Raw genomic sequence first — 23,331 nt, forward strand, 5'->3', positions numbered from 1 at the left:
TTTTGACTGAATGGTCACATTATTCAGTTTTCCCAGATTAGTGGATTCTGTTACAGTCACAAAAGGAGACAGCTTCATATTATCAGTCTGTCTGTCTGTCTGTCTGTCTATCTGTCTATCTATCTGTCTGTCTATCTGTCTGTATCTATCTATCTATCTGTCTATCTGTCTGTGTATATCTATCTATCTATCTATCTGTCTATCTATCTGTCTATCTGTCTGTGTCTATCTAATCTATCTGTCTGTCTGTGTAGTCTGTCTGTCTCTCTACCTATCTATATATCTGTTTATCAATCTATCTATCTATCTATCTATCTATCTATCTATCTATCTATCTATCTATCTATCTATCTATCTATCTATCTATCCACCCACATAGTCTGGTCATCCCACCCTAGCAGACACGGTGGCCAATTAGGGTCTGCTGCAGGCACGGCCAATAAATCTTGGCACTGGTGTGCTAGCGGAATATCCTGGGTGCCTTAGCCTACACTTTTATCCAAAATGATACAGTTGTGACCCAATACTGAGGGGTGAGGGCCTTGCTCAGTAGCCCAACAGTGACAGCTTGGCGGACGTGGGGTTTGAACCAGCAACCTACTGATCGCTTCCCTCAACAGTTTTTTTTTTCTGGCATGACCGTGCTACCTCAAATTCTGTAGTTTGATTTACTGGTCACAAATTCCACCAGACAGTCCAAAATCTCATGAAAATCCCTCCCAGAAGGGGTCCCCATGATTTTGGAACAGGACGTCCAGTAAGCTCGTGGTCAGCACAGTTTTGAAGACACAGCGTTCTCCACTGTCCAGGTTCAAGGTCAAATAATCAGAGGGGGATTTCACAGCCTCGTTTAAAGCCACCGTGCTGTGATTGGTCCTGGCTGAAACTGAGACGCGACGTCCCCCCCTTCCTCCCCAGACTGGGATTTAAGAGATTATCTCAGAGCAACAAACGGACAGCGACTCTATCAGAGCTCAGGCCTCTTAAACAGGAGGGTTTCTCTCAGGTTTAAAGAGTGATGGACTCTAAATCGCCCAAATTTTGTGATCCAAGCACCTTCTGATGTTCCACCTCACGTTTTATTGGTATCGGTGTGAAGTACCGAGCTGCGAGCGTGTAACAGTGGATGTAATGATGTGAAGGTCAGGTTCTCCTCTTTCCCTCGGCATGCCTGTGGCGTGATGGGAGTTGGATCGGAACAACCTGCGATTATATTTAGAGCGATTGTGCAACAGCGGCATGATAATTCATCAGTTTGACCAATGATGGGTGGACGTGGCGTTCGATATTGATTCGGGAGCTGCGTGGAGACTCCTTAAGACGGATATCAGTATGAAACGCAAAACTGACCTCAGAGTTGACCTCAGCCGCCGTGTTCAGCTGTTTTGTCGACGTACAAGTTCCACATAGCACCGACCGCCCGTCCTCATCTTATGGCTATTTTTAAGGTGGCGGGGGACTATGAGGGACTGTGGTTGGCATCCCGTATTTGCCTTGTAACCCAATCGAGACGTTGTTGATGTTAAAACGAGGTGTTAAGAATCCACTCGTACCTTGTGTACCCGGACGCATTCTGTAGCTGGTCAGCGGAACCATTTATCAGCCAAGTAAACACCGAATTTGTGTCAGTGCTCCATATTAAAGTATAAAATATGGTCAAAAGTATGCGGACACGCTTTCTAAATTATTATTAGTTTTTATTTATTTAATGTACTATTTTATTCATGCATTTTCTTCTCCTTTTTAGCACGTCCAATTGCCCAATTGCATCATGCTTCCTCTCCACCAATGCCGATCCCCGCTCTGATTGAGGAGAACGAAGCTAACCCACGCCCCCTCCAACACGTGGGCAGCAGCCGTATGCATCTTATCACCTACACTTTGACGAGTGCAGTGCAGCTCAGCACTGTGTACGGAGAGACACACCCTGACAGCACTCTTTTCTCATCTCTGTGCGGGTGCCATCAATCAGCCAGCAGAGGTCGTAATTGCACCAGTCATTCTAAATCGTTGTTCATGTGGCCACTCAGCCCAGCCGGTAGGCAGAGCTGAGATTTGATACGATGTATTCCAGATCCCAGCTCTGGTTCCAGCGTGTGTTTTTACCGCTGCGCCACCTGAGCGGACCATTTTCTCTCAATTTCGGCATTGCCAATCAGTCATTCACCCCCGTCGATCGGGACATGTTCTCTCCAACGTGTATGCAGTCCACCGACCCCATCTTATTCCCACGTGAGGTCGGTCTTGTGCAGGGAGAGTCTCACACTGATCCTCGCATTTCTCTACTTCTATACAGGCGCCTCGGGCTACTAACCAGGGTCCTTACGCAGCGTCAAAGACCCGGGCCTTTTTTAGTCCAGTTTTTGTCCACAAAGCAGACTCGTGGCCAATTTTGTCCTAGCAGGCACAATCGGGCGCCCAGCAGACCGGTAGCAGAGCTGACATTCGAACTGGGAGGGTTCAGAATCCCAGCGCTGGTGCGCCAGTGAAATATCCCACTGTGCCACCTGGAGTTCACAATTGGTTGTTTCAATGACTCTCATTGCTAACAGGTTTATAAAATCAATTATAAAGCATAAATAATTGGACGTTTCCATTCCAGCTTGATTCAAGGACTATTACGACAAGAATTGATAAGTTCCAAGTTTCGCACAGATCCCTGACGCCAACCCTACAGAACACCAAATGATTTTTAGCTGAATGGGCTCAAAGTCTTTGCATTAAAGTCTCTGCATTTGAAGCCAAAAAAGAGGACAGCCTAATATGAATATGCAAGATTTGGGAATGAGATGTCCATATACTTTTGGCTGTTTATCTTATATCAGTACTAATAATCAGAGTTTTTTATATAGATTACGGTTCACTGTGATGACCTGCTGTTTTTGTTTTGATGAGCTGAACAGAATATCTGATGAGTGATCTGATAACATGGGAGGTAAAATTAGTTTTTAAAAAGAGGATGCCGGGGGGCAGGAGGGCAGCACGAGGCAGATGGGGAACCACAATGGGTGGGTGAGAGTGTTGCCTTGTGGGTGGTGGTGGGTAGAATATTGACGCCTTCAAGATCATCCAGCAATGTTATTAAGTCTAAATACAGTCACAGTAGTTTAACTTTGTTTCCTACAAGTCCTGATAGTTTTATTAATTCCTGTTTAACCTTGGGTGGCACAGCAGCCCATTATGCCACCCACCACCGCTGAGATCCAGGTTCGAAATCAGAGGTGCTATCGGCCTGCGGGGCTTCTGTGCAAACATGATTAGCTATGTCTGAAGGGACGAGGTGGTCGAAGCTCTGCGGTGGATTAGTGCCCTGTCCGGGGTGCTCCTGTATTGTGCCCAGTGCCCACCGGTGGAATCGGACCCACCGCAACCCTGACCAGAGACAAGCGATTCAATTCCTTTTGTCCATCGGTGCTGCGTTAGTAAGTGTGTGTGAGGGGCAGGACATTCAGAGAAGAAGCAAAGCAATGCAAGAACACACACACGCACACGCTGCAACTGTACTAAACTACTCAATAAGTCAACATGGTCTGACTGCTTGTCTTAATTCTATTTAGTTCAATTCAAGCATTTAATTCAAGTATTCAGTTTAAAGTATTGACCTAGCAGTTAAGATACTGAACTAGTAATCAAATGGTTGCTGGTTCAAGCCCCACCACTGCCAGGCTGTCACTGTTGGGTCCATGAGCAAGGCTCCTAACCCTCAATTGCTTAGACTGTATACTGTCACGGTGCTGGGGTAGACGACTGGGTCAGAGCATCTCCAGAACTGCATCCCTTTGGGGTGTTCCTGGTGTGCAGTGGTCAGTATCTATCAAAACTGCTCCAAGGAAGGAACAGTGGTAAACCGGCGACAGGGTCATGGGCGGCCAAGGCTCATCGATGCACGTGGGGAGCGAAGGCTGGCCCGTGTGGTCCGATCCAACAGACGAGCTACTGTAGCTCAAACTGCTGAAGAAGTTCATGCTGGTTCTGATAGAAAGGTGTCAGAATACACAGAGCATCACGGTTTGTTGCGTATGGGGCGGCATAGCTGCAGACCAGTCAGGGTGCCCATGCTGACCCCTGTCCCTAGCCAACAATGGGCACGTGAGCATCGGAACTGGATCACGGAGCAATGGAAGAAGGTGGCCTGGTCTAGTGGAGTCCATGCCTCGATGGGTCAGGGCTGTTTTGGCAGCAAAAGGGGGACCAACACAATATGATAAACATGGTCATAATGTTATGTCTGATCGGTGTAAATAATTAAGAATAATAGACTTCTAAGAGTCCATACTGCAGGCCGCGGTGTGTTTACTCTGACAGTGAGATGTTGCTATGTTTATGATAATGACACACTTCTATTTTGGAGAGGTGTTCATGAGGAGGGACGCGTCAGCTGTTCAGCATTAAGCTTCAGTATAGCCCAGAAAAAAAAGAGAACCCCCGTCCCGCTCTCTGGAAGCTCGGGGAACGTGGGAGTGCACGACGGAAACCCGCGCCCGACTTTCACTGCTAATCTGTAGGGGATTTGTACAAAACGAAGGAAAGGTGGGATATCTCGTCCCCGCCCTGCGGATCATGACGTCCGGGGTGAGTAAGAAACCAGAGGATCGATTTATTGTTCGTTATCTGTTCCGAATTCTGGTCTGAGCTGCTTCGGGGGTTTGGTGACCCTTCCACAGGAGAACGAACGAGGATTGTATGGGCGCCAGTACCAAAAAAAAACCCCTTTGATGAATGATTTTGGAAATGATTAAATGTGTGTAATGTACCTGCGCTGACGTGAGTGGTGGACACTTTTAAAGCATTTATTTTAAATACACCACTTTGAATTCCTGATGAATGCTTTGAGAAGGAGGGGCTGATACCAGCGACGGGCTGTTATTGCAGGTGCCAACCTCTGCACTGCCAGCAGCCATGCCACTGATCTGTGCGTCTCTTTTTCCATTATTATTATCACACAGAATAAAAACGACACCTTTAGAAATAGAAGTAGTAATTCGTAGCCGGGCGGCACGGTGGGTAGCACTGTCACCTGACAGCAAGGAGGTCCTGGGTCCGATCCCCAGGCAGGGTGGGGCGGTCTGGGTCCTTTCTGTGCGGCGTTTGCGTGTTCTCCCCGTGTCTGCGTGAATTTCCTCCGGGAGCTCCGGTTTCCTCCCACAATCCAAAAACATGCAGTCAGGTTCATTGGAGACACTGAATTGCCCGATAGGTGTATGTGTGTGAGTATGTGTGTGTGCCCTGCGATGGACTGGTGCCCTGTCCAGGGTGTTACTGTGTGCCTTGCGCCCATTGAAAAGCTGGGATAGGCTCCAGCACCCCCTCACGACCCTGTTTGGATAAGCGGTTAAGAAATGAGTGAGAGTAAATCGTACCCTCAAGGGTTTCTCTTCATACACTATAAAGACAAAAGTATTGGGACGCCCCTTCTAATTACTGAATTCATGTGTTTCAGGTGTGATAAATCTTACAGGAAACTATATATATCAACTGAGGCTTTCTTGAACAACATCAGTGGCCAGCCATGCCAATGCTCATTTGACTAAAAGGGCACAAATTCTCACAGACATACTTACATTTAAATTTTCGTCATTTAGCAGGCGCCTTTATCCAAAGCGACTTACAGTACAGTTACAGTACACAGCCTGAGCAATTGAGGGTTAAGGGCCTTGCTGCTTAAGGACCCAACAGCAGCAACCTGGCAGGAGTGGGGCTTGAACCAGCAACCTTTTGATTACTAGTTCACTACCTTAACCACTAGGCTACTGCTTGCCACATACTTCAAAGTATTGTGAGAAGCCTTCTCAGAAGAGTGGCTGACGTCACTCACCTAGACGTTTCTTTTGAAAAAAGGATGTCCTAACAAGCTCATGGTCTGGTGTCCAAATACTTTTGTATGGCTGAAAGTATGTGGACACCTGACCAGAAGCTTTAAAGTCATGGTCATTAATATGAAATTGCCAGCGTGACGGCTTTATCTGTAGTGTCCACATACTTTTTGCCATATAGCCATACAGGGTACACAGTGTGAGGTGAGGTGTGAGGTTTGGGGGTGGCGTGGAGCTGGGAACTGTAGGTGAAAGGCAGGACACACTTCACGTACTTATTTATTCACCACACCTGGAACAATTTAGTGCAGCTAATCCACCTTCTGCATGCTTTTAGAGAATGGTAGCTGACCTCACTTTAAGCAGGCCACACACTTTACACTTTGCACATTGCGGCGGGTGCAAATAGCTTGGGGTACATCAAACCCTGTGTGTGTGTGTGTGTGTGTGTGTGTGTGTGTGTGTGTGTGTGTGTGTGAGTAGATAATTATTTGTAAAAATGAATTACAGGTCTTTTAATAGGAAAGCCGACGCTGACCCAAGTGGAAACTGACCAGAGCTTGTGAGAGACACGGAGACTCAGTCATGGCATGTAAGGCTTTATTATTGTTTATATACACTGATCAGCCATAACATTAAAACCACCTCCTTGTTTCTGCACTGTCCATTTTATCAGCTCCACTTACCATATAGAAGCACTTTGTAGTCCTACAATTACTGACTGTAGTCCATCTATTTCTCTGCATGCTTTGTTACCCCCCTTTCACCCTGTTCTTCAATGGTCAGGACCCCCACAGGACCACCACAGAGCAGGTATTATTTAGGTGGTGGATGATTCTCAGCACTGCAGTGACACTGACATGGTGGTGGTGTGTTAGTGTGTGTTGTGCTGGTATGAGTGGATCAGACACAGCAGCGCTGATGGAGTTTTTAAACACCTCACTGTCACTGCTGGACTGAGAATCGTCCACCAACCAAATATATCCAGCCAACAGCGCCCGATGGGCAGCGTCCTGTTACCACTGGTGAAGGTCTAGAAGATGACCGACTCAAACAGCAACAATAGATGAGCGATCGTCTCTGACTTTACATCTACAAGGTGGACCGACTAGGTAGGAGGGTCTAATAGAGTGGACAGTGAGTGGACACGGTGTTTAAAAACTCCAGCAGCGCTGCTGTGTCAGATCCACTCATACCAGCACAACACACACTAACACACCACCACCATGTCAGTGTCACTGCAGTGCTGAGAATCATCCACCACCTAAATAATACCTGCTCTGTGGTGGTCCTGTGGGGGTCCTGACCATTGAAGAACATGGTGAAAGCAGGTTAAAAAAGTATGTAGAGCTTCTATATATGGTAAGTGGAGCTAATTAAATGGACAGTGAGTGTAGAAACAAGGACCGGACAGTCATCACAGTATTTCAGTGCTAGTTGTACAGAGTATGATTATTTATATGATTTTTATTAGATTAGATTTTATTTGATCCTCTGTTTCAGTAAATAAAATCCAGGTGATTAAAGGACTGGAGGACGTGACGCTGTGTGAGAGGGAAACCTGCACCTTCGAGGTGACTCTGAGCCACGCCTACATTCGGGGCGTGTGGACCAGAAACGGACGGCCTTTCAAATCGAAGCCCACGTGCCGTATAGCAGCTCACGGGAAGAGACACGCCCTGACTCTGACCAAGGTCTCGCTGTCCGACATGGGATTGATCAGCTTTCAGGCCGACGGAGTGGAAACGTCGGCCTCTCTGACCGTCTTAGGTACTGTCACGCTGTCAGAGATAGATGGTGACTTAAATTTACATGCAATGTTAAATTTGGAAACGATATCTTTGATTGACAATCCTCTCACATTTTTTGGTCTTCTAGCCCGAGAGATCAAGGTTGTAAAACATCTGGAGGACGCCAGCGTGACTGAGAAGAGCAGCATAACGTTTGTGTGTGAGCTGAACCTGGAGGACGTCGACGGGAAGTGGTTCAAGAACAACAGCAGGATAAAGGCTGGAGACAACGTCAAAATCAGACACGAAGGTGTGTAGGAGTCACATGATACCAGAGCCTATCCCAGCTTTTCAATGGCTCAAGGCACACAGTAACACCGTGGATGGGGCGCCAGTCCATTGCAGGGCAGACACACACCCATTTACTTTCTCAGTGTCTCCAATTAACCTGACTGCATGTTATTGGACTGTGGGAGGAAACCGGGACATCTGGAGGAAACCCACACAGACACGGGGAGAACATGCAAACTCCACACAGAAAGGACCCGGACCGCCCAGCCTGGGGATCAAACTCAGGACCTTCTTACTGTGAGGCGACTAAGCCACCATGCCGCCCCCATGATGAATTTCTTAATGAAAATATATATTTAATATTTTGATAGATAGATCACTTTATTAATCCCAGAGGGAAAGTCAAGTTTTTTTTTAATTTTTTTTTTTTATAGTAAATACAGTAAAATACAGACTGGATCATTTGAGCGCTTGTTCAGGTGTGTATAATTTCCACACGCAGGTAAAAGTCATTTCCTGACCTTCAAATCCATCAAGCCTGAAGATGCTGGTGAGATCACGTTCACGGCAGAGAGAGTTTCATCAACAGCCACACTGAGCGTGAGAGGTAAAATTCATTCATTTTTCTTTTCCAAAACTAGTTTAGATGTAGATTTTGCCTCACTGTCCTGTTAAAACACCTAACTGCCCTCAAGAATGCCTGGGACTCTGAACTCCCCAAGTTCAAATTGGCTGGGCGCCCCGTAGCAGGCAGAATTGGCAACTAATACCAAGTTCACACTACATGACTTCCAAGTGGTCAGGTCGCTGTACCATTCACACTACACGACTGGATCTCTTGTAACCGGGAGTCTTTCAAGTGGGTGTGTATTTCACACTACACGACTGATCGGTGATAGGGGGTCACACACTACACCATCTATCACCAACTGGAATCACAGGCGAGCTTCTCTGGTCTCTCAAACTACGTTCTGTCACGAAAACAAACGTGAGAAGTGACGAGGGGTTTAATGATACCACGTCCAAAAATACACGTCAACAAGTAGAGAGCGATCAAAGTTTGTGCGCTGATGTGCAGCGTAAAATCAAATAGGAAAAATAGGAACGGCAGGGATTGTTCTATAGTGAGTTGGAGGTTAATAAATATTTTTTGCAACGCAGCGTGGGTGTTTTGTAGAGAACGATCAGGTCAGAAATACTGTAAAACTTGTGTGTGCCGATGTATTCTGATATAAATTATGTTACGCCCCTGTCCCACCTTTTTACACTCCTCCCCTGCGTTTCCCCTCACACCGTATCTAACGTTCTCATCGGCTGTTCGACACCGCACTCATTGCCAGTCGACAAACACGTTTCATTTTCATTTCATTTTATTTCAGAGCTTCCGGTTGAGATCGTGAAGCCCCTGCGGGTGAAGATTGCCATGTACAGACACCGGGCCCTGCTGGAGTGCCAGGTTTCCCGTGCCAATGCTGAGGTCACGTGGTACAAACGAAACAGAGAGATTGTGCCCAATGGGAAGTACCAGATGATCAGCGAAGGCATTTACAGGCAGCTCACCATTGACGAAGTGGGCTCGTCAGACGAGGACACCTTCACCTGCGATGCTGGCGATGATAAGACCTCGTGCCAGCTTTTTGTAGAGGGTGAGACAATCGGATTCTTATAGTGTCGGCATCTAGAATAGAATCCAGAGAGTCTATTTCAGAGAGTGTATTCCAGGAGAGTGTATTCCACAGAGTGTATTCCAGGAGAGTGTATTCCAGAGAGTGTATTCCAGGAGAGTGTATTCCAGAGAGTGTATTCCAGAGAGTGTATTCCAGGAGAGTGTATTCCAGAGAGTGTATTCCAGAGAGTGTATTCCAGGAGAGTGTATTCCAGAGAGTGTATTCCAGAGAGTGTATTCCAGAGAGTGTATTCCAGGAGAGTGTATTCCAGAGAGTGTATTCCAGAGAGTGTATTCCAGGAGAGTGTATTCCAGAGAGTGTATTCCAGGAGAGTGTATTCCAGAGAGTCTATTTCAGAGAGTCTATTTCAGAGAGTGTATTCCAGAGAGTGCATTCCAGAGAGTGTATTCCAGAGAGTGTATTCCAGAAGGTATTTCCCAGGAGATTGTATTCCAAAAAGTGTATTCCAGCAGAGTGTATTCCAGGAGCTGTAACACAGACTTTGCCATGCCCTGCAAAGACTTGCACTTGCAAGTATTCCAGAGAGTATATTCCAAAGAGTGTGTTTCAGGAGAGCATGTTCCAGGAGAGAGTATTCCAGAGATAATATTCCAAAGAGAGTATTCTAAAAGAGTGTATTCCAGGAGAGTCTAATTCAGGAGAGTCTGTTGTATTCCAGAGAGTGTATTCCAGAGATTATATTCCATGAGTGTGTATTCCAGGAGAGTCTATTCTAAAGAGTCTATTCCAGAAGAGTCTATTGTACACCAGAGATTATATTCCAGGAGAGTGTATTTTAGAGAATGTATTCAAGAGAGTGTATTCCAGTCTTTGCTATGCACCCAGTCCAGAGTGTATAATTCAGGAGAGTCTATTGTATTCCAGCAGTTTGTATTCCAGAGAGTGTATTTCAGAAGAATTTATTCCAGGAGATGGTATTTCAGAGATAGTATTCTAGAAGTGTATTTAGAAGAGAGTAATCTAGAAGAGTGTATTCCAGAGTGTATTCTAGGGGAGTGTATTCCAAAGAGAGTACTCTAGAAGAGTGTATTCCAGGAGAGTATATTCTAGAGAGTGTATTCCAGTGGAAACCTGATGAGAATGAAGCAGATGCTGAGGTTCTGCCTTTATTTTCAGAGCAGGCCATCTGCATCGTCCGTGGACTGAGCTCGGCTGAAGTGACGGAACCTAAGGAGGCTCGTTTCCGAGTAGAGACCAGCATCAAAGCAGAACGAGCACCTAAATGGACCCTGAACGGGGAGCTTCTGAGTTCCGGCTCGGAAGTGAGAATTGAGAGGGAAGGAAAGTCCCACCGGCTCTCTTTCACCAACACCGACAGCAGCATGTGCGGCAGCGTCCAGTTCAGCGCGGGGAAAAGCAAGTCCGTGGCACAGCTCACGGTCACAGGTAAAGATAAAGCATCAGGATCAGCAGGATCTGTGCGACTCTTTATACGAATGCTTACCTCCATGTCTGCACACCAAACAGAGCGCCCCCTGGTGGTCACCCAGCCCATTTCGGACGTGTCGGTTAAAGAAAACGGCTCAGTGACTCTCAGGTGTGAGTTCTGCCCCTCTCCCAGAGTGGTGCGCTGGTTCAAAGGTAGAACCCCTTTGCTGGTCAACGGCAAGTACAGCATGAAGCGGGAGAAGAACCACGCTGAGTTGACCATCGTGGGTGTAAAGGCTGCCGATTCGGGAGAGTACCGATGTCTGGCTGGTGGAGCCGCGAGCCATGGTCGAGTCCACGTGGAAGGTAAGAATCCAGGCAAGACCTTGCAAGAGGTTTGGCTTCAGAGTGTGAGTTTAAATAAGGGGACCTGCCAATGGTCAGTGAGGTCCAAGGTAACCCTAACAACCTAAACATCAGAGTTTTTTGTTTTCGTTTGATGTAGTGAAGAGGTTGAAGATCACGCAGCATCTGGAACACGTGGAAGTGGAAGAGGACGAAACCGCCGTGTTCTCCTGTGAGCTGAATTACGAAGCCCCTGACGTCCAGTGGTTCCTCAATGACCATCTGATTCACACAAGTCACACCAACAAGGTCCAGAACTCGGGGAAAGTGTACACGCTCGTTCTGAAGAAACTCACACCACAGGAGAGCAAGGTGACCTTCAGAACCGTCGGCATCGGCGAGTCCACCACGCTCCGGGTCAAGGGTGAGAACACCGCTAATTCTACTCCATTCATTTATGCATAAACAGCTTTTCTACAGCAACAGTCGATTCTTATAAGGTAAAGTACGTCTATGGTCAAATGTATTGGGAAAACCTTTCTAATTCTTTAATTCATGTAATTCAACCACATTAGTTGCTAATGTGTAATAAATCAATTATTTAAAGGAAATTATGTGCATCCGAATTTGCAGTAACACTTTAGGGAAGACCCCTTCCTGTTTCAACATGACTGTGTCCCTGTGCACAAAGCAAGCTCATGGTCAAAAAGCAACATTTGTTATTGAATTGGGGTGTCCAGCAAGCTCATGGTCAGGTGTCCAAATACTTTTGGACATAAAGGGTGTGTTCGAAAACCTAGTGATCTCTCTACATAGATGCGTTTTACGTCATCCTACGCTCGCTCCCGAGAAGGAGGCTGTTCGAAATCGTGGATCCCTTAATATGCTCACTAGTAGCGTACCTTAAAATTTCAACAGTATTTTGAGTGGAGAACGAGTGAGCATCCGATGCTGCCTTAGCACTGAAGGCAATCCCAGCATCCATTGCGGCACAACTTTTCTTACAGAAAAATAAAAAAAACATGGCTGGCGGTGCGGAGACACGAACTGACTTATTTTCAATTGTAAATAAATTATTATTGATGTTTAATTTGTATAAACTTGTACAAGTGTGTTTATTTGCAAGTTCGGGCTCGTCAGTGAATTTAACCATTTTCGGTACACGGAGGGAGATGTTAGTTGACGTGCTAGCACGTTGTGCCACCCCATCCCATTGGTTTGAATGGCATGAGGCTAACTGTGTTAGCTTAGTAAGCAAAAACTGATGCAATCGCTGTCTAAATAGCACGTTCGAATAACCTGCCTTATAAATCGATGACTTCTTAGACTTCTCTCGACTGAGGCGGCTGCCTATGTAGGCAGTAAGACAGCAAGGCAGCTCACTAGGTTTTCAAACACACCCAATGTGTATCAATCTAGCTGGGCAGCATCAGAACCTTAAGGAAGTTTTGCCAGGTAATTCCTGGAAGCTTAACCAAACGCAGCACCAGCGTGGGTCCAAGCGTGGGATCCACTCCAGAATAGGGCCATCATGCCACCTTTGGTGCAGCTCGCTTGTCCAGGGTGTTTCCCTTGTGATGCCTAATAAGCTAACAGATTGGACTGGGCCAAATCGGATACGACTAGATTGGGGGGTAAATTCATAAATAATAAAAAATAAAAAGGGAAGAAAAGCATTAAAATCCCAAAACTGTTGCTAAATTGTTGGACTGTGTCTCTTCTCGGCTGTGTTTGTATCCCTCAGAAAGGCCAGCGGTGTTCCTTCGAGCTCTGGAGGACGTCGTGGCTGAAGAACGCAGCGATGCGTGTTTACACTGCGAGGTCTCCAAGCAGGCAGTGACCCCTGTTTGGAGGAAAAATGGTGCGGTCCTGACCACCAGTGAAAAGCATGAAATCCTCCAAAGCGGAAAGTCGTTATCGCTGACCATTCACGAGCTCCAAAAGGACGACGCGGGAGAATATACCTGCGACGTCGGGACCAGCCAAACGAAGGCCAAGCTCGTCGTTCGGGGTAAGTCCTAGCATGAGCTCCGAGTGCGCCGGTGACCGAACCATCTGACTCCACGGTCCATGTCATTCGGTTTTATCTGTTCTCAGATCTGCACGTCACTATCGTCAAGCGCTTGAGGACGATCGCGGTTCTGGAGGGCGAGGCCTGCACTTTCGAGTGTGCTCTATCGCACGACGTTATCGACGAGCCCTCCTGGACGCTGAACGATCAGTTGATAGTCAGTAACGGTCGAATCCAGGTTTTACATCAAGGCCGCAAGTACACCATGACCATCCAGGAGGTCGTGATCTCCGACGCGGGGGACGTCGTCTTTACAGTTAAAGATCTCACCTGCAGGACCATGCTGTTTGTAAAAGGTACCATCCTCGTCCTCGTTACCTTGATTTCGTAAACGGGATCGGTCTCTTTATTAATCCGCTTGCGTGTTCCGTCCTCAGAGAAGCCGGTCCGAGTTTTCAGGGACATGCTGGACGTTAAGGCAGTTCCTGGAGAAGATCCAGAGCTCAGCTGTGAGATCACCAAGCCTGAGGTGACCATAAAGTGGTTGAAAAACGGCCGGCTGATTAGACCCAGCGCAAAGTATCAGATGAAGCAGAACGGCTATTTGGTGAGCCTGACCGTCCGTAACGCGACCGTAAGAGATTCTGGAGAGTACTGCTGCGAGGCGGATGGAATCGCCACTAGGGCGAGGCTGGAGGTCCGAGGTAGGTGTCTCGATTGTTTAAAAGTTATTTTTCTGGATGTTGTCCCCCTTTATGTCCCAATCAAGTCATTTCCGATTCCCTGTAGTGAATCCGCTGATGTTTGTACTTTGGGTTCCCCACACAGAGCTGTATTGCGTACGGAGAGACACGCTAAGCACCAGTCACACTGCCCCCCCAAGCAGGCGCAAGTTGCAGAGACCCTAATTATTATTATAAGCTTAATTATAATACATTTGCTCATCAGGTAGTGTTTGTAACCCACAGCTGCAGGGTACAGGGTTTGTTCCTTGGCTCCAGTAAAGGTCTGTCCCAGTATTTTTTTACTTCTGTGCACTTCTCAAACAATGCCGCTAAATTGGCGGCCAAATATATCTAGTATGAATGACTGTATGACGCCTTGCAATTAAATAGAACCCTTGATTGCGCCACACTGGGCACCACACTCTTACACAGTCACACATACCTAGTGGCAGTTAACAGTAGCCAATCTACCTTCTACATGCTGTTGTGGAAGAATAAGGTCAGATAATCAAAAAAAAAAACAAAGATTACAGTTGACTGGGTTCTTACAGCAGTATATTAGCTGAAGAACCAAGAACAGAACTGTGGGCCTCCCTTTATACTGCTCTAGTCCAGAGATAGGGACTCAAGTCTGTGACTTGTTTCAAATGACTCGGACTCGACTCATGACTTGCAAGAAATGACTCGTAAACAACAAGAGTCTCTAGCGTCAGCATGTGTTAACATTAGTTACGTGTGACAATTAACCCGTTTTGGCCGCCTTAACCCACAACGCACACAATGTGTAAATGTTCCAGCCAGCTTCCGGTGTAGTGATGAAGCGTCGCTCCCTACTCCCTACACAGTCTGAAGTTCACTTCATTTGAACATTTTCGTAACCTTTGGATTGGAATCTCACTTAAAAGGGTGGAATACCCTACGTAGTGCACTACACAGGAACAACTGGGGTGAATGGAACGCTCCTACAGAATCGGCGCTAATGGTTGTAAGAGTCGCTTTCTGAACCAATCAGAGCTTCTGATTGTAATTGTTAGTAAGAAATGCTGTTATTTGCATTTATTCAGTTTGCGTCACACAGATGACGTGGTAATGAAACGCTCGATCGGCTTTCTAACGACTTCCTGTTTTACTTCACAACCGGGAAAAGTTTGGACGTTTTTAATTATAAGCACATTTACAAAATAACGGATTCTATTCCTAATGGGACGCACGCTTATAAATGTAATAGCATCTGGAAGAACAGAAGCTAAGGTAAGCAGCGGTTATGATGTTTTTGTTGTGTTTGGGATTTTGGCCGCTGTGCCGTGATTTATCGAGCACTTTTGTTCTGTAATGAAAACAAAACGTATCAGTTGAAGCTTTTAACTGGAACCTTCTTGTTACAGAAATTACATTCATTTACACAATGAGGAGGAAAGTAAAGGCACGAAGTAAAACGGCTAAATACACTCGCTAATCTGTTGTTGTTTTTATCTGAACTTACAGATTATTTCTTTATTTCTACGCTACATTTCCAATATACTGTATGTTTTGTGTTTATTATATTGACTCGTGACTTGACTCCGACTCTAGACTAAAGACTCGTGACTTGACTCCGACTCTAGCCTAAAGACTCGTGACTTGATTCATATTTTGTGACTTGTGAACGTCTCTGCTCTAGTCATGTTACAGTTTCAGCACTTCCTCTATAGCTTGGGTGTAAGCCTCTGGAACCAACCATTCTGTCCCTAAAGAGCTTTGTTGCTGTGCTGCCCATGTTATATATATTACATAAGTCGTTTACATCATGCCCTCTCTTGTAGACCTGCTGCACATGTTTGCTAAGGAGCTGAAGGACTTGAAAGCAGAAGAGAAGAACATGGTGGTGCTGGAGTGCGAGACCAAGAGACCGGCCACTAAGGTGACCTGGCTGAAGGGCATGATGGTGCTCAGTTCTGGACATAAGTACATGATGAAGAAGAAAGATGTGCTTCTGTCGCTCACCATCTTCAACCTGGAGAAGAGCGACAGTGACCTGTACACCTGTGACGTCGGGACAATGCAGACCAGGGCGCTACTGACTGTAGTGGGTAAGACCACAATGCACCTTGTGTTACACAATATATGTAAACATTCAAATGAAGAAGAAGAACACATGTTCAGTATGACTAATTTTTTTTTTCCGCATGGGTGGGTGGCAGGAAACACCCTTAACAGGTCACCAGTCTATCACTGGGCACTTACACACATCACTGGGTAGTTTCTAGTAGCTTCTATTAACCTGACTGCAAGTCTTTGGACTTGTGGGAGAAAGTGGAGCTCTGGAGGACACAGGGAGAACGTGCAAACTCTAAACAGAAAGAACCCTGGTTACTGGTCGAGTGCTCTTTCACTGTGTCACAGATTCAATATTAAAGAAAATACTTTTATTTTTCACCGCTTTATTACACCAGCCCAAAAACAACAAGATCCGCCTACATGGGGCATCTACACAGACATGATTGGTTGTGTCTGGGTAGGGAGGGTGGTTGAAGGAGGATCCTGTCCAGTATTCTTTTCTCTTGGTGCATTATGCATCATGAGGGAACGGCTTTGGACGAGCGAGTTGCCCCAGAGGTGGCGTGACAAACCTTTTTTTGGACCAGGTTCTACGTTTGCTAGTTAATGGGCTGCACTGTTAATTCATTAATATAGCTCAGTAAAGGCAGACACGGTGGATCGGCGGGTAGCGCTGTCGCCCCACAGCAAGAAGGTCCAGGGTTTAATTTCCAGGTGGGGCGGTCCGGGTCCTTTCTGTGTGGAGTTTGCATGTTCTCCCTGTGTCTGCGTGGGTTTCCTCCGGGTGCTCCGGTTTCCTCCCACAGTCCAAAAACATGCAGTCAGGTTAATCAGAGACACTGAATTGCCCTATAAGTGTGTATATGTGTGTCTGCAATACCCCCCAGCGAGTGAGTGAGTGAGTGAGTGAGTGAGTAAATCAGTAAAGGCTGGCATCGTGGCTCGGTGGGTAGTACTGTTGCCTCACAGCAAGAGGGTCCTGGGTTCGATTCCCAGGAGAGTTGTTTGGGTCATTTTTGTGTGGACTTTGCATGTTCTTCCCGTGTCCACAGTGCAAAGACATGCAGTCCCCTTAGGTATTAGTGTGTGTGTGTGTGTGTGTGTGTGTGTGTGTGTTTGCCCTGTGATGGACTGTCATCCCAGGTTGTTCTGGGTTTCTTTTCAGACGGTTAATCAATGAGTGTTAGCACTAGGTGACTGGAAAACCTGAGTTTGATGATTAGAAGGCTTGTCCACATACTTTTGGCCATACAGTGTAGTTTACAAACCCCCTCTGAAGCCTTTTAATTCCTTTTTTTTGTTTGTTTTTGCCGTTCCAGGTCCGAAAGTGCTTATTCTGGAAGAACTGGAGGACGTCGAATGTCTGGAAGGAGACACGGCGATTTTGAAGTGCCGCATCAGTCCGAGCGACTACACCGAGGTCAGGTGGTACCTCGACGAGACCCTGATTTACACCAACGACCTAAACGAGATTAAAATGACGGCGGGCGGCTACCACACGCTCACCATCAAAAAGCTGGAGCACAAAGACACCGGGACCATCACTTTTAAAGCCGGGGACAAAAGATCTTACGCTTCACTTCTAGTCAGAGGTAACGACCGGACGTCGCTGACCGATGAAGTGACCGAATATATTGAACGATTAACCCTGACGCGCTCGCTTTGTCCTCGCCTGCAGAGCGACGCCCGACCATTCTCAAGGCGCTGGAGGACACCGAAGCGATCGAAGGAGGAAGTCTGCTGCTGCTGTGCAGGACCTCGAAGCCGTGCCACGTCGTGTGGTATAGGGACGGCTGCTTGATGTGGAACTCCTCCAGCTACCTGATGACTCGAGCTGGAAACGAGGCCAGGCTGGTCATCCACGAGGTCAAAGAAGCTGATGCTGGGGTGTACGAGTGTAACGCGGGGTGGGTCAGCACCAGGGCTACAGTGACCGTCAAAGGTACGGTTCTGTTCTTCTGCGTTTGAGTCCATCGTCTCTATCTACAGTGAATAATTATATATTTTTGGATTTATTTTAAATTAGCTGTTCCTGCTGAGTTTACAAGACAGCTTGAGAATCAAGAAGCCGAGGAGGGAAGCGCCGTGACCCTGACCTGTGAGTTCTCCGTCCCCGGCGCTCAGTACATGTGGCGTAAAGGAGCACAGACCCTCAGGAGTGGAGAGAGGTACCTGATGAGGCAAAGGAACAACCACATTTCTCTTACCATCTACAACCTCAAGCCTGAGGATTCTGGGATGTACACCTGCCTGTGTCGCAACCAAAGAACCATGGCTACCATCGTAGTCCATGGTAAGATGACCGATGACCGCATGCACTCACTCCTGCTTGATTTTGAATTTAATTAAATGAATTCTGACCGTTTCTCGATCTGGTTGGCAGCCATACCCATCACGTTCATCAAAGAACTGAAAAATCAGGAGTCTGAGGAGGGTACGAGCGTGACCCTGCGCTGCGAGCTCTCCAAGGCCGGAGTGACCGTGGAGTGGCTGAGGAACGGGCGAGCGCTGAGCCACGGCGGGACGTTTCAGATACGACAAATATTATCGATACAGGAGCTGGTGATCAGGAATCCGGTGCTGGAGGACAGTGGAACCTACAGCTGTGTGTGTACTGACCAGAGGACTGACGCCACAGTCACCGTCAAAGGTTAGCGCTGTCGCTAATGATTAAAACATTGTGTTAAATGATCTGTTGGGTCAAAAATAAATACACAGTCCACCTTAAGTACATGCTTTCGTAGCCATTATCAAGCTTTCGGAATACTACTGCTCAGATCTTTCACCTCTGCCTTTTTTCTCATGTTAGTCTGATGTATTAAAAGAAACATTACAGCCGAGGGGTATTTTCTACGTTTTCTATTAATGAGACTGTTTAATATTTTAGGAACTGATGATGCTAATCGTTGCAGTTTTGTGAGTGGAATTTTTCTCCATTCTGATCTTATCCGAGATTTCTGCTGCTCAGCAGTCTGTAGCAGTGTTATTATCGTTAACGAAAACGAACGAAATAACGAAAACTGAAATTGAAAGAACATTTTTATTAACTGAAATAAATAAAAACGGTCATTAAAAGAAAAAACGATAACTAACTGGAACTGTATTAGGCGTTTACAAAACTAACTAAAACGTACTGAAATTATAGATAAAATACCCTTCGTTTTCCTGTTTGTCAATTTATTTATGAGCCTTGTGAACTGATATGAAATAGATTTTTTTCCACTCGAGCAGTTTTACGTCAGCTGCCGGCACTGTACGGTACCTCATGCTCCCTGATGGCACTGTGTCATTTTTTATATCTTCCCTACACACTTCCTCCCCTATAGTACACTTAACATTCTTAAAGGGCCAGACAATATATTTGTATTTCATGACAGGTGGGACGTTAGAAAACAACATTCTTTTTCTTAGAATAGCCCCTTTTTTAAGGAAAAATAGTTCTTGTGTGAATTACAAGGGCAGGAAAAACTACGGCAGATACAAAAGGTGCACCGGGGCCCATGGCATGGGGGCCTCCACGACATGAACTCAACCACTCACCTCACTGCCCCCACATTGGCTGCACTCGCCAGGTCGTCATTATTATATTACAATATTTTCGTTAAGTAAAATTAAAATAATTTTAATAAAATAAAACTGTGCAGTAAAAATACCAGAGGCAGGAATCTGAACTTGAAGTCTAACTTCATACAGCTATCAGCAGATGCAATTTGTTGAGGGAGCCCAACATTTTTTATCACGTGACAGCCCTAATTATTATGTTCATGTGTGTCCTTAGTAGGGCTGGGCGATATGGATCAAAAATAATATCTCGATATTTTTTGCTGAACGGCGATATACGATATATATCTCGATATTTTTTATCCCATAAGGTAATAACAAAAAGACACTTCTGAGACAAAGCTACATGTTCCAATTTTTTTACAGGCACTTTTATTAATATTCATGCTGGGGAAGCTTCACACAAGAACAATTTTTCCTTAAAAAAAAAAAAAAAAGAGCTATTCTAAGAAAAAAAAAAGTTGTTTTCACAGGCATCTCCTGTCGTGTAATGTGAATTACAAATATATTGTCTGGCCCTTTAAAAATGTTAAGTGTACTATAGGGCGCAGGGAGCGAGTGTTTAGGGAAGATGTCGGAATGACGGTTTCTGGCTGAGCTTGTGTGACATTAAAAGTAAAACCCCGTTAAAGTAAACCCCTCGTTAACCCCCCCACCGCCCCATGTTTATATTTATATATATATCGATATTTTATAAAATCTCGATATATCGCCCAGCCCTAGTCCTTAGTCTATTGACTATTTTCAGCAGCAGTATTATACACATTTTGCACTTAAGGCTGCTATCTTGTGGATTGTTACAGTGTTTGTGGACAGTTGGTTGTTCAACAGTAATTGAATAAATTTTTTAAATGGTATCTTTTATTGAGTTTTTATTACACAATACTTACTCTGACCTTTTTGGATCCTGCACATGAAAAATAACGCACAATATGAAAAAACTAAAACTAATACTAGAACTAATGAAAACTAAACTAAAACTAATCATTAAAAAACTAATAAAAACTAATAAAAACTAGCAAACCCACTCTAAAAACTAATTAACTGAATTAGAGAAAAAAAAAGTCACAACGAAAAAAAACTAAACTATAATGAAAAATCCAAAACTATTATAACCTTGGTCCGTGGTTGCTGTGGTCTGATTCTGTACATTGTCAATAGGACACAGATCTGGACTGCAGGCAGGCCAGACAAACATATGCACTCTGTAACAGTTATACTCCAAAACGAACTGCAAATCCCAGGAGCTGCAGCAGTGCCGATCTACACTAATCGTCAGAGGATCTCTTAAATAGAGCGCGATCAGTGCTGAGACATACTCAGTCGCTAAGGTAGTTGGCCGGTGTGCGTTCCTCCTTACTTTCCCTAACTTCTTACAGAAGCGAGCGGCTTCTTAGCGCTCGAAAGATGCAAACGCCTTGCCGCTCAGGTGGCGCAGTGGTAAAACACACGCTGGAACCAGAACTGGGATCTCAAATACATCATATCGAGTCTCAGCTCTGCCTGCCGGCTGGGCTGAGCAGCCACATGATCCGCATTGCACTCGTCAAAGTGTAGGTGATAAGATGCATACAGCTGCTGCCCACGTGTCGGAGGGGGCGTGGGTTAGCTTCGTTCTCCTCAATCAGAGCGGGGATCGGCATTGGTGGAGAGGAAGCATGACGCAATCGAGCAATTGGATGCGCTAAAAAGGAGAAAATGCATAAATAAATAAATAAAAAATAAAAAAACGCCTTTAGCATTCCAAAAGCCCTTTTTTTCCTACGCCAGCGATTCCGCTGCTGAGTCGACTCTGAGTTGAGAGTCGTTTACCCAATTGATTCAGAGTCGATACCATAATTGACTCCCCTGCGTTTTTTTCCTTCTTTTCTCAGTTTAGAGTAGAAGAGAAGCATTGGACCTACAGCTGTGTGTCGGGAGTCTGGTGGACCGAGTAGCTGGGTGACTGACCATGGTCGTGGTTCCACCTGGTGCTCTCTTCTAATTACCCTTAGTACGTTTTTTGTTTATAATGGTGAGAGGTTCCTGGGGTTACCTTCTCATCCGCCTTATAGTTTTACTTTTGTTTTCCCAAGCACTTTCCTTCCACTGCTCCTGTAATTGGGTCCAGCCCCCTTACTGGTGAGATTCTTCCCGATCAGGCTCACCAGTGCACCGTTACACACTCTGTGTCTCTCTAAAATCCAAACCTACGCATCCGCATCAACGATACCTGCAAGTCACCGGTGCCGTGGCTACTGATGCACCCGTATACCAAGGGTCTGTCTGACAACCCAGTGAGCTGCCTTGCTGCCTACTGCCTACCTGATCAGCTGCCTCAGTAGAGAGGATTCTAATAACACTTCAGTAGGACCATTTGAGGGAATCTAAGGATGTAGAGAGCAGAAAGCACCAAAAATCATAATAAACACGTCCCTTATAATGGTATGTAAACTTTTGACTTTTACTGTATTTTTTTTAGCTCAAGCCGTCACATTTAAGCAGAAGCTGAAAGCTCAGACAGTGGACGAAGGGAGCAGCGTCACCCTGCACTGTGAGCTCTCCAAACCTGGACTTCAGGCTGAATGGAGGAAAGGAAACGAGTTGCTCAAGTCCGGAGAGAAATACCAAATTCGGCAAAGAGGGTCAGCCCTGGAGCTCAAGATTTTCGATCTGAGATGCGAGGACACCGACTTCTACAGCTGCTCCTGCGTCGACGTCCAGACATCAGCTCGAGTTTCTGTTTGCAGTACGTGTCATTATATTTCACTACGTTTACGGACACGCTCACCATCGTTTATTGATCATTGTGGATTTCCTTCTGCAGAACAAGCGGTCAGTTTCACAGAGAAGCTGAAGAACCAGGTTTCAGAGGAGGGCAGGAACGTGACTTTGAGCTGTGAACTTTCCAGAGCTGGTGTTCCTGTGGAATGGTGGAACGGTGATGAGCTTCTCCAGCCCGGAGAAAAATACCAGATGAGAGAAAGAGAAGCAACACGTGAGCTTACCATCTGCGACACTGTGCCTGAAGACACCGGAGTCTACAGATGTGTGTTTGGAGATCAAAAGACCAAAGCACTCGTCAAAATAGTTGGTATGAGAATATTTATTTTATATTTGGTATAAACAGTTTTAGAACTTTATGCAGCTATTATATGAGATATGCAGGGAGGCAAAAGTCACAGAATCATGCCTTTCTGCACTGCCATTTATCGCGATAACAATAAAAAAAATAACTCCATTCGTTTCTCCGCACCGTCCGCCATGTTTGTTTATTTTTCTGTGAGAAAAGATATGCTGCAATGGATGCTGGGATTGCCTCCACCGTTAAGGCAGCTTCGGATGCTCACTCGTTCTTGAGTCAAAATAGCGTTGAAATGTTAAGACACGTTACTAGTGAGGATATTAAGGCATCTAGGATTTCGAACAGCCTACTTCTCGGGAGCACATAGGATGACGTAAAATGCCATCTATGTAGAGAGCTCACTTTTTTGAGAGGTTTTTGAACACACCCTATATGATCCTTGGCCTAGCTTCATCAGTTTGTAGTTACTTTAGAAAGCAAAGGAACGCTCAAAGAGTAAGGAATGCAGGGCGTTCCGAATGAAGGGTCAGTGGGTAGGGAACTTTGGTGCACCCTGATGCATCACAGTTTGTACAGTTGCTGGGTTTTCTGTTTCCAAAACATCAGACTTTTGTCTCGGCTGTTTACAAATCGCTGTATGAGAAGCTTTGCGAGACATTCAGGTGGCCTTTTAAACACCTCTGAAGGTTTTTTTTTTC

General features: G+C 45.7%; 1 protein-coding gene across 1 annotated transcript in view; it reads left to right on the plus strand.

Annotated features, from left to right (window-relative positions):
• The first annotated feature begins 6,398 nt into the window (after positions 1–6,398).
• The window catches only part of obscna (obscurin, cytoskeletal calmodulin and titin-interacting RhoGEF a), a 91,751-nt gene continuing 74,818 nt past the window's right edge, over positions 6,399–23,331 (plus strand). Inside the window, exons 1-18 of the mRNA XM_062998720.1 lie at positions 6,399–6,405; positions 7,317–7,583; positions 7,692–7,853; positions 8,337–8,441; positions 9,214–9,480; positions 10,639–10,908; positions 10,990–11,256; positions 11,396–11,659; positions 12,980–13,246; positions 13,333–13,602; positions 13,684–13,950; positions 15,774–16,040; positions 17,328–17,600; positions 17,687–17,950; positions 18,035–18,301; positions 18,392–18,658; positions 22,031–22,297; positions 22,376–22,642. Of these exons, the coding sequence (XP_062854790.1) occupies positions 6,399–6,405; positions 7,317–7,583; positions 7,692–7,853; positions 8,337–8,441; positions 9,214–9,480; positions 10,639–10,908; positions 10,990–11,256; positions 11,396–11,659; positions 12,980–13,246; positions 13,333–13,602; positions 13,684–13,950; positions 15,774–16,040; positions 17,328–17,600; positions 17,687–17,950; positions 18,035–18,301; positions 18,392–18,658; positions 22,031–22,297; positions 22,376–22,642 (4,285 nt within the window). The remainder of the gene's footprint in view (positions 6,406–7,316; positions 7,584–7,691; positions 7,854–8,336; positions 8,442–9,213; positions 9,481–10,638; positions 10,909–10,989; positions 11,257–11,395; positions 11,660–12,979; positions 13,247–13,332; positions 13,603–13,683; positions 13,951–15,773; positions 16,041–17,327; positions 17,601–17,686; positions 17,951–18,034; positions 18,302–18,391; positions 18,659–22,030; positions 22,298–22,375; positions 22,643–23,331) is intronic.

The sequence above is a fragment of the Trichomycterus rosablanca genome, chromosome 7 (genome assembly GCF_030014385.1).
Source record: "Trichomycterus rosablanca isolate fTriRos1 chromosome 7, fTriRos1.hap1, whole genome shotgun sequence".
Taxonomy (NCBI): Eukaryota; Metazoa; Chordata; class Actinopteri; order Siluriformes; family Trichomycteridae; genus Trichomycterus; species Trichomycterus rosablanca.